General features: G+C 42.8%; 1 protein-coding gene across 2 annotated transcripts in view; it reads right to left on the minus strand.

The window, feature by feature from the left end:
• The window catches only part of PLEKHA8 (pleckstrin homology domain containing A8), a 56,444-nt gene extending 45,566 nt beyond the window's left edge, over positions 1-10,878 (minus strand). The window contains exon 1 of one of the 2 annotated variants that reach the window (XM_046020545.1): positions 10,734-10,878. In XM_046020545.1, the coding sequence (XP_045876501.1) occupies positions 10,734-10,827 (94 nt within the window). In that variant the 5' untranslated portion in view covers positions 10,828-10,878. Of the gene's footprint in view, positions 1-8,880; positions 9,320-10,733 lie in introns of those variants that run through there. The other variant, XM_046020546.1, reaches the window with a different exon arrangement.
• Between the last annotated feature and the right edge of the window lie 109 nt (positions 10,879-10,987).

The raw sequence follows: 10,987 nt of genomic DNA on the forward strand, positions 1-10,987 counted from the left end.
CAGCTGGGAAGAAGGGAAGAAGAGACATCCCTAATAGTAAAGATAATAACCAAGCATTAACTAAATTATAGGTTCCTCAATTTACCATTAATTAATTCACAAAGCACTTTTTGAGCACTTATAATTTGCCAGGCTTAGAGATTTAGAGAAAAGAAGATCTCAGACTTCAAAGAGTAATAGTCTACTGGGGAGTCAGGCATGCAGATGGTGAAGAGCCTATAATTACAATATATCATATCAAATTCTCTTCTGTTGAGCCTGCTGTTAGTTACCTCTGCTGTGTGCTTTGGGCTACCGAACTGTGTATTTGTTATATTTACTTGTTCTAGGTAATGCTTCTGATACATGTCCTACCATCACCTTAATCAAGAAAATAGTCAGGAAACTGGTGTCATCTTGAGCAAGTTACTTAATTCCTCTGGGCATTATTTTCCCATTTATAAATGAAAGAGATGGACTAAACAGAATGTCTAAGGTTTAACATGTTATTTTTCTTCTGACTATAACGTCACTTTTAACAAACCCAGCATCCTCTTAACTATCCTAGCTCTAAATCTGAGGGCCACTTCTGCCCCATCCCTCCAGTTCAGTCTCTAAGTCTTTCCCAACTGCCCTCATTTTCACTCTTGGCTTCAACATTTTACCATGCCCATGCTGAGGCATATGGCATAAAATCATGGAAAGGACATGAAGTCAGGCAGACCTGGCTCAAGATTTATTTGCTGTGCAATTTTTTTTTTTTTAAAGATTTACTTATTTGAGAGAGAGAGAGAGAGAAACCCGAGCAGAATTCTTGCTGAGTGCAGAGCCTGACACAGAGCTCAATCTCATGACCCTTAAATCAGATCTGAGCCGAAATCGAGAGCTGGACACTCAACCCACTATGCCACTCAGGTGCCGCATATGTGTGATTCTAAGTTAATTATTTATCTTAAAAGCCTTGGTTTATTCATCTGTGAAATGGAGGATACTGCCTCCCTTTTCCCCCTCCATCATCATCTTGTCCTGTATTTCAGCTTTCCCTCCTTCCTTATTATGTTTTAGCCAGCTAAATCTTCCTTACATACTGTTTTTACCTGTTCTTCCTTCCTATTGAGAAACCCCAGGTAACTCCCTACCAATTAAAAACTATCAGGGTTGATTTGGCTTAACCCAACAACACACCAGTATTTCCTCCTGCTCTCAGGACAGAACTCTCCTTTTTAGTACTGCTGGTTTCCTTACTTAGAGTCACTTCTGTTCCCTCACCTTTCCCTTCTGCCCAGGTCAATTCCACCCACCTGTTGGTCCCGCCTCTTCCATGAAGTCTTCCCTGAACACTTCTGAAAAAGGATGCCTACATTTTCCTTTTGTTTTCCCATCCCTTTCCTCCCTCCCATCCCCTTCCTCCCTCCCATCCCCCCCTCTCCCTTTCTTTCTTCCTCCTTCCCTTCTTTTTAGGATTCCTGCATTTTTCTTAACAAAGGTATGTCTATCTCCTTGGACCAGTTTTACACCTTACTCATATTCTTTCTTCCCTGTATCATTTCTGGCTGCTTACACGGGCCTCTGAAGATGAAGGGCTGGTCTCCATCCAAGCTGCATATACTGGCCAGTAGAGGCAGAAAAGCAAAAGGACATGTGTGATGTCAACCTGGACAACCAAAGACTTTAACATTCCAGCCTGTCAAGGTTGCCCCAAATTTGCCTTTAAAATTCCAGTAAAGACACTGAGGGTGATAGTTAATAGCTAACTACACCTAGGGATCAGTGATATGCAATGTGGTTCTTCTAAGTCTTGTCAAGCCACAGCCTTGAAACAACCAGGTAAAGGTTTAAGGGTCAAAATCATGAATTTAGAAGGGCATTTTTCATAGTTAAGAGAGATATCCACTAGACTATGATCTCCTTGAGAACAGATCATGTCTTATTCAAAAAAGTATCCCTAACACACCCACAGGGTCTAGTAAGAAGCTGATACTTATTGTTTCATTCTTCTTAGTGAATGATTGACTGACTGGGGGCTATTAAACTGTGTTAAAAAGTAGATTGTTGAAACCACTCCTCATTTCAAAACCAAGACAGAGCTATCCTTGCCTTGGATTACACAAGAACAATTCTACCTAAAGGGCATGGAATAGATTCTCAAGCAAATGATATTTTGTTTCTTCTCTGGCTAACACTTTAATCAGCTATTTTTTCCATCTCTCCTGGTACTGTTATACCCTCCACAAACTTGAAAATAGATCTAAGGAGAGAAATGCACCATGGTATTTTTCTTGGACTTACCCTCCCCATTGTCTCATTCATCTGTCTTGTGTACAACAGAGCTCCTCCATTGCCTGTTTTCTTCTCTGTCTCAAATCTATTCCTAATGGAATTCAACTATCTTTTGCTCAATTCTGAATAAGATGAAAGTAATGGTAACAGGAAATGGCAGAGATTAAACGCTGAGAGTATAGTCTGAGAAAAATGGTCCCCAAACCTCTTCAGTCTACAAACATAAGATTCCACAGTCATATACCCCTAACATCCCCAACCACATCACACATGAGAATCAAGGGAAAGATTGGTACTGCTTTTGATGGAGTGCCAATGAGGCAATGGTCTAACATCTCTTATGTTCCTTACTAGATTATTAATTTTTGCTAGAAGCAAAAGTACAGTAATACACAAAATTACTTGATCTGTAATCAGCATTCATTCAAAAGAATGACAGTCATAGGACTACAGAATCAATTCCATCAATTTCAAGATTCTGAGGGCTCATTTGAATATCTTCCTTTATAAATTATACCACTCTAATTCCCAAAAGGAGGATTTAAAGAATTCAGGATACATATATTCTCAGAAGCCATGAGGAGCCAGAGTTTGCACACAGATAAAATTAACAACTGAATTAACAACTGAAATTTTTAAAATTTTTAAAATTTTAAAATTAACAACTGAATTTTTCTAGCAAAGTTAATCAAACAGTTGTCAAATTAACCTAACAGCAAGCAAACTATGTACCAGGCAGGTTCATACAATGTTACCCATCTCATCTTCATAATAAACCTAGTATGGCTATTATTCTTGCTGTCATCTTAAAACCGAGGCTCAGGGAGATTAAGTAACTTGCTCAAGGTGTCAGCACTAGTAAGTAGCCAAGCAGAACTCTGAATTCAGGGCTTTCCGACTTCAAACCTTTGCATTTAAAACATTCAAATATACTGGCCCATGATCCCATCACTGAAATTATGAAAAAAGAGTTGAACACTGGATACCACAGAGAATGTGAAGAATAAAGGGGAACCTTAACTCTCATACCATACACAAAATGGACCACAGACCTAAATAAGGAGCTCAAACTATAAAAACTTAGAAAAAAAACAGGAGTAAATCTTCATGATTTGGGTTAAGTTAGGCAATAGTTTCTTAAGATACGACAGTAAAAGCACAAGCAATAAAAGAAAAAACTGATAAACTGGGCATCAAAGTTAAAAACTTTTGTGCTGTAAATGATACCATTAAGAAAGTGACAGGTAATCTACAGAACAGGAAAAATACCTGCAAGTCATATATTTGATAAGGAACCTGTCTTACAATTCCATAATAACAAAATAACTCTGTCAACAAGTGGGCAAAGGCAGTAAATAGACATTTCTCCAAAGAAGATATACAAATGGCTCATAAGCACATGAAAAGATGATCAACTTCCTTAGTCATCAGAGAAACAGAAATCAAAACCACAATGAGATACCACCTCACACTCACTGGAATGGATATGATAAAAAAAGGTAGATAATAATGAATGTTGGTGAGAATGTGGAAAGATAGAAACATTCTTTCATTACTGTTAAGAATGTAAAATGGTACAGCCAGTTTGGTAAAGAGCTTGGTGGTTCCCCCAAACTATTCAATGGAGTTACTGTATGACCCAGCAATTGGACTCCTAGGTTTATATTCAGGAGAAATGAAAACATGTCCACACAAAAACTTGACACAAATATTCACAGCACCTTTACTCATAATAATCAAAACAAATAGAGCAACTCAAATTTTGAATTGATGAACAGATAAAAAAACAATGGTATATCCATATGTTGGAATATTATTTGTAATAAAAAGAAATGAAGTACTGATGCATGTTATACATTCATAACCCACCCCCCCAAAAAAGAAGTCAGTCACAAAAGACCACATAATGTATGGTTCCCTTTATATGAAACGTTTAGAATATACAAGTTTACACAGATATACGATTAGTGGTTGTCAAAAAGAAGAAGGGGTGGGGTAGGAATGATTGCTAACTGGGTTTCTTTTGGGGATAATGCAAATGTTTTAAAATTGTGGTGATGGTTGCACTCTGTAAATGCACTAAAAACTATTAACTAGTATACTTTAAATGGTGAAATTTATGATAAGTGAATCATCATCTCAATAAAGATGTTAAAACAACAACAAAAAAATGCTGACCAGTGGTTATGAGACCATGAGAATCTTACTCTGAATCATTCACATTCTAGATGTCCTCTTGGCACTTTCTATACAGCACAGACATATATAGGCAAGAGTAACCTTCCTCCACCTGGGTTTGGGAGGTAGTAAGCAAAATTATAGCACCTCCTCAGACAACCATCTGGTCAACACGATGCAAGTTTTTGTTATTTTTGGAAGGCAGTACTGCAATATGCTTGTGCCCTAACCTGCTGGTTGGGCCCATGAAGTCTGCAGTGGATAGCGCTCAGGGCAGCAGTGTTCCTGTTTGCTGAGTGAGCAGGAAAGGGACCTAAAACTGCAAAGCAGAATGCTCACAGCACAGCTCAGAAAATTTCCTTGTGACAAAACATATGCACAACGCGGAGCAAAGTCTTCCTCACTCCTGAGCTCGTCTCTTCCTCCTACCCCCAAATAGAGTCTGCTATTCTAGGTCAACATACTTTAAATATAGGTGCATTATGAATCAGCTAGAATTATATAATGATCAAGCAGGAAGGACCTTTCAAAGTATTATGTAATGGAGCTATGACTCTGAAGCCACTTACTAACTGTGTGACCTTGGGCCAGTTCCTTCACCTTTCCGTGTCTCAGTATTTTCATCTGGAAAATGGGAATAATAAAGGCAACTGCTCCTTAAAATTGCCATGGAGATTAAATGAGTTAATCCATGTAAAATGTTTAGAATAATGCCTGGAACATTATTGAGTCTTTTACTATTTTTATAATTTTTAACTGGTAAATCTCATCATTTTTACAGAGCAAGATGCTAAGCTCAGAATGGAAAAGCGACTCTGAAGTTGGCGGTGACAGAGCTGGTATCAGCGGACTCCTCAACTAGAGCTCTACTGTAGAGCATTCATTTACAACCGAGCATATGTAATATTCCTTGACCAACTTTGAGGGCTTGAGAGATACAAATAACAAACATACAATGCTTAGCTCTGCATCTCACACAGTACAGGTGTTTGTGAAATGTCTGATCCATTTCCTCTTTACTCCAGGTTTAATCTAATAGTTGAAGAGAGGGCTTGACACTAAACCCCAGAAAGTCCAATGTTCTGATGCTTAAAAAGTGGGATGGCTCAGGGCTGTTGAAGAAGAAAATACATAAGCTCTCACTTTCTCTCTCTCTCTCTCTCTCTCTTTTTTTTTTTTTTTTTCCATTTTCCTTTTAAGGAGCACAGGGTACCTGAATATAATACCTAGCATACTAGGAAAAGGGACTGCTTCTATTTCTGTAGTTTAGCACTATACTCATGCAAACAATTTAGATGTTATTCTCAAGGCCTGATGATGCGTCCAACTTCCAGTAATTGACACCTACCAGTTTAATTCAAGAGGCAAGAGAAACTCACAAAATACAGTAGTTAGCAAAATACAATAAATGCAATCAAAGTAAGCTTTTAAACAATCTCATCATCATCTCTCTCTCTTTCACACACTCCAACCACTCCACAGTGTTCATAGCAGCATGAGAGGCCCTGCAGGGGCCTATAGAGCTTCCTACAGACTCCTGCAGCCTTGCTGGAACCCTAGCCTCACTCCAAACCCTGCAGCCATGTGGGTCCTCTTTCCCTTCCTCACTCGCCTGTCTCTATGATGCTTTGGGGCCTTCATTCGGACATTCCCTGTAGCTAAAAATTCTTCGCAACCTCTAGTTGCAGCTCTGCCTTGGCCTTGCTATAACTAGCTTCTATTTATCTTTCAGGCTCTGCTTATATTTTTTCTTCAGAGAAGCCTTCCCCAATGACACAGACTAGCTTCTCTCCTTCACCTTCCCCCCAAATCACACACGCTTGGAACATGCTTCTAAGTACTTATTCAACGAATGTCTTTCTCCCCTCTAGACTATAAGCTCAAGGAAGGCTGGGATTGTGTCTCTTACTCAATGTTGCTTGCCCTGTGGTTAACACAGTGTCCAGGACACAGCAGGTGCTGAATGAAATTAACAATGTTCTCCAAGTAGTCAAAGGATCAGCAAATAAACTGATTTCTTAACTGGTCCACTCAACTTTGACAAAAGGTTTCCATATCAAGCTGAGGGCATGACAAAATTACACAAGCAGGTATGATTTAGAGAAAAATTCAGAATGAACAAAAACTGGAGCTCGGATTATATGTATTTTAAAATTACTACATGCAAAACCTTAAGACAAAATATTACTTTTAAAAACAAGCTTCATGGGGTGCCTGTGTGGCTCAGGTCATGATCCCAGGGTCCTGGAATAAAGCCCTGTGTCGCACCCCATGTCAGGCTTCCTGCTCAGTAGGGAGCCTGCTTCTCTCTCTCCTGCTCCCTTTGCTTGTGTGCTCTCTCTATCAAATGAATGAAAAGAATCTTTAAAACAACAACAGTTACACTATGCTCTTTTGGGAGACTAACTCACATAGAAGGGTGGAAGAAACAAGAATGCACTTGTTCCTCTTAGGCTATACTGCTCTTTTCCGAAGTAAATTTCCTGATGAAAGACAATGTGCTGAAACATAACTGTAAGTATATTCAGGAAAAGTACCCAGCGGTGTGATGGGGTTCTATGAACAGTGTGACCACAATGAGGAGGCACCTGATTCAAGGGAACAAGCAGAATGATATAATGACAGTTGCCTTTGGCAATGGCTCCAGCCCCCCTTTTTTAGGGCTTCCACCCTGGCACACTCGCAGAATTTGCTTGGGGCAGGAAAAAAAAAAAAAAAAAAGACTTTTCCAACAGGACAGATGGTACAAGCATCACATGATAAAGATTCCAAAAGATCCTTCTAGAGGAATTTTAATTTATTGAAGGATACATAAAAACAGTTGGGGGGGGTGGTAAAAATGGCATTTCACAACAGGAAGCAGGCACTGTACCCAGAGATTAACCTTTCCATATAAAAGAGGAGAGAAAGAAAGGTGAAGCAAAAAAAGGGGGGGAGGGAGGAGGTTGAAGAAAAGAAAGATGAGTATTCAGGATGAACGAAAAAAAAATTAAAAAGCAAGTGTGATGGAAAGGAGTGATAGACCAGGAACTAAAATTACTCTAGGACATAAGAGCCATACATCTCACGAATTGGAGATACCTCAAAGGAAAATTACCTGATCAAGCATGTTCCCTTTAGTTTAGAAGAGTGTTAACCAGCATTGGACATTCACCAAAGCCCAGCCACGAGTTATCCACATCTAATTTAAACATCTGACATCAAAGAAAGTCTCAAAAGCAAAGGCAAGATCTTCTAAAACACTTCTCCTCACTCAGCCTCTACTAATGATCATTAGAAAAATAAACAGGACTCACTCCTAACCATAGTTTGCATAAGGAAGAGATTCTGGGTACACCCAACAGGTGCACTTTTGGCTGTGCTATGTAACCTCATCAAAGTCATTATGCCAACTGATCCTCCCAGACACATCAGTCCTTAAACCACCCCAGAGAGAGCATCAGCACACTACAACGTTCAAAAAACTGTTCTATCAAAGGGTGGGACAATATATCTCTCCCACTATAAGAGATACTGGGAATACTTCTGATTTCAAATACAGTGCTACTAAATTAATAAGTGTCCAGCTCATTTTCCACAATGAAGTTTAGTTCCCAAAAGGTGAGTAACACAAGTTTCCAGCAAGTAGAAGGCTTTTACTAAACATTGGTTGCACAAATGAAAAAAAAAAAAATGCTAGTTCTGAATCATATTCACAGTTGGAGAATAGTTATGACCTTCCAAGATACGAAATAAAGTACTTCCACACATGGGAAAGGGGGCGGGGTACTATTTTTAAGCCATTCTGCTCAGCAGTGCAACAAAACAGTTGCTACGGTTTCATTTTATGGTAATTTGTGAGTCTGTAAAACAAAAAGAATGCTCAGTGAGAAAAGCAAAAACCGTGTACATACTTTGGAGCGTTCAAACTGTTGAGATGGAACTCTTGATACCTCGGTCCGCCCAGCTGACTCCGAAGGTGACAAAAGGAAAAGTGTTTGCACTAGGGACTTTGTTTAAAAAAAGGACCTTTTACCTCCGGAATTCCAGCTCACCTTCGGCATTCATTTGAAACCTTCCAACCTATCTGCTGGCCGGGCGACACCAGCTCCTTGGCCAGAATTCGACAGACGCCCAGAAGACCCCACTGCGGAAGGCAGCGGCCCCCTCCCGCCGACATCGAGGGCATCCTGCCTTTCAAGTCACCCCAAAGCTCAATATTTCGTAGCTTCTCCTGAAGCGAAAGGACAGCCAAGGCCCTCATCGAGCCCCAACAGGGGTCTGTGTCCGAACAGTATGGGTGACACGGTCCTGTGAGAATAGCTTTGGGGAAATACTCCCGGCCCGTGCAGGCCTCTCTGGTTTCTGGAGGGACCATGACCCCGACCCCCAGGACTCGCGTCCCGACGCCGCCCTCCGGCCGCTCAAACAAAGGACCCGGCGTCTGGCGCGCCCCCCACTCACCGCTCAGATAGTTGGTCCACTTGTACAGCACCCCCTCCATGGCGCCCGAGGCCCCTTGGTCCCCGCCGCGCCAGGGCCGTTTCCCCTCGCCCGCCGGCACCTCACTGCCCCAAGCCCCAGGAGGCGAGGAGCCCCGGCAGCAGGGCCATCGCCCAGCGCTGCCGAGCCGCCGACTCCCGGAGCCCGGGCCCGGTGCGGGGACGCCCGGCCAGTCTCACATCCTCGGCCCGGGGGCGGGGTCACTGCGGCTGCCTCGGCACGGGAGGAAGCGGCCGGCCAGGGGGCCCGCGCGGTGGAGCCGGCGCACTGTCCACGACGAGACCAAGGTACCCTGTGGGCCCGAGCGGTGGCTGCAGCCTCCAAGTTGCCGCTAGCGAGGTAGCGGGTCGCAGGCGGTGCAAGCGCAAGCTACCTGAGTCCCCGACCCGCCGGGCCCGGGGCCCGCTTGCGCATGCCCAGGGCGCCGTTCGCGCGCACGTTCCCAAAATCCACTCCGGGGTTTGGCAGCAACCGCGGCGGCGGCGGCGGCGGCGGCAGGGCTGACGTAGCGGGAGGGGCTGGCAGGGAAATTGAGTCCTGGGAGGCCGAATTGGGAGTAAGCGAAGGGTCTGAGGGAAGGATCAGTATGGCATACAATTGTGTTAATGGTTTTGGGGGTCAGTGTGACCCCTTGGGGTGCCTCCTGCGTTCTACTTCCCAGGGTCCAATTCTCATTTCAAGGGTAATTAATCCCACAAAATCGACCTAGCCAGCAATAGAGCCTACAGAAATTCCCTACAGCAATAGGGAATTTCACAATAGGATACTGTGAGGCTAGTAAACATGTTGTCTAAACCCTAAGGCCTCGCTGCTTTAGTGTGATCCATGGACAGCAGCATTGGCTGCACCTACGAGTTTGTCAAAACCGCAGGATCTCACCCTCAGCCCAGGACTCCTGAGTCGAAATCTGCATTTTAATAAGATTCTCCGGGGGATTCCTAAGCACATTAAAGTGTGAGAAAGTACTGTGCTAAGGATATTTGGCCAGGGAAAAATGTTAACAACAAATTAAGTGGAAAGAGCAGAGTACGAAACAAAGTGTACAGTCTGGTCCAAATTATTTTAGGCTTATGTCAGGGAAGCATGCACCAAAAATGTTAAGGTGATTATTTGTAGATGGTGGCGCTATAGACGATCATTTTCTCTCTTTTTCTTCAGCATAAGATTGCCAGATTTAGCATGTAAAATACAGAACGATGGTCGTTATTTTCTGAAATTCATATTTAATTCGACTCCTGTATTTAACCGGAAAAGCTACTTTCGTGTTTTCCAGTCTCTTCCAAATCGACCATAAAGAACATGTTTTGCTTTTGAAATTAGGCTAAAAAGGTAAAGCTAGTAATTTTAAGCTAAGATAAGCCCATGTACCTCATCACCGTGATGACAGTTTCTTTTTTAAAGTGGAGGTCTGCGCCTCCTTATCCACGATAGAAGCTATCAATGACCCTCTACACTACGGTTACCACCTCGTGATAAATATTAGCAGCCATAACATTACGCGGCGTTGTAGAACGCATCGGATCGGGTTTGAGGGCGTAGCTCAACTGCTTTGAGGCTGAACAACTTTAAACGGGACCTTAACCTCTCCCAGCCCAGATATACTTATCATTTAACTGGGATTAAAGAACCTACTTTACCCGCAGTGTTGTGAGGTGTACGCACGGGAACGCAACGCGCTCTACGAACCCTACAGAACTATTAAAGTCTTTATCGTCTATACCGTAAATTAAATAATCGCATTAGCAGGCGGGTGGAATCCTGGGAGCGGCCTCTCCGCATCTGCGAGAGTAAAAGATTGTTTCCGGAAACCGCACCTTTCACCCGGCCCAGGACTCTTCCCAGGAAGCTGAACCCGCATATTTTACAGATGTAAATCGGCCGGAGGCGTTTCCGGTTAGCCCCGCACATCTCCCGCTCCCCAGAAGTACGAGGTTGCGAAATTCTTTAATCCGCCGAACTCTAGGACCACTCCCTGCGGTTCGCAGCCAGACCCGCGCCCAGCTCCGCCCAGCTGTAATTATTGCAGCATCATTGGTTTGAGGGTCTCCAGCGGACAGCATCGTAAGCC

This window comes from Meles meles, chromosome 10 (assembly GCF_922984935.1).
Source record: "Meles meles chromosome 10, mMelMel3.1 paternal haplotype, whole genome shotgun sequence".
In the NCBI taxonomy this organism is placed as follows: Eukaryota; Metazoa; Chordata; class Mammalia; order Carnivora; family Mustelidae; genus Meles; species Meles meles.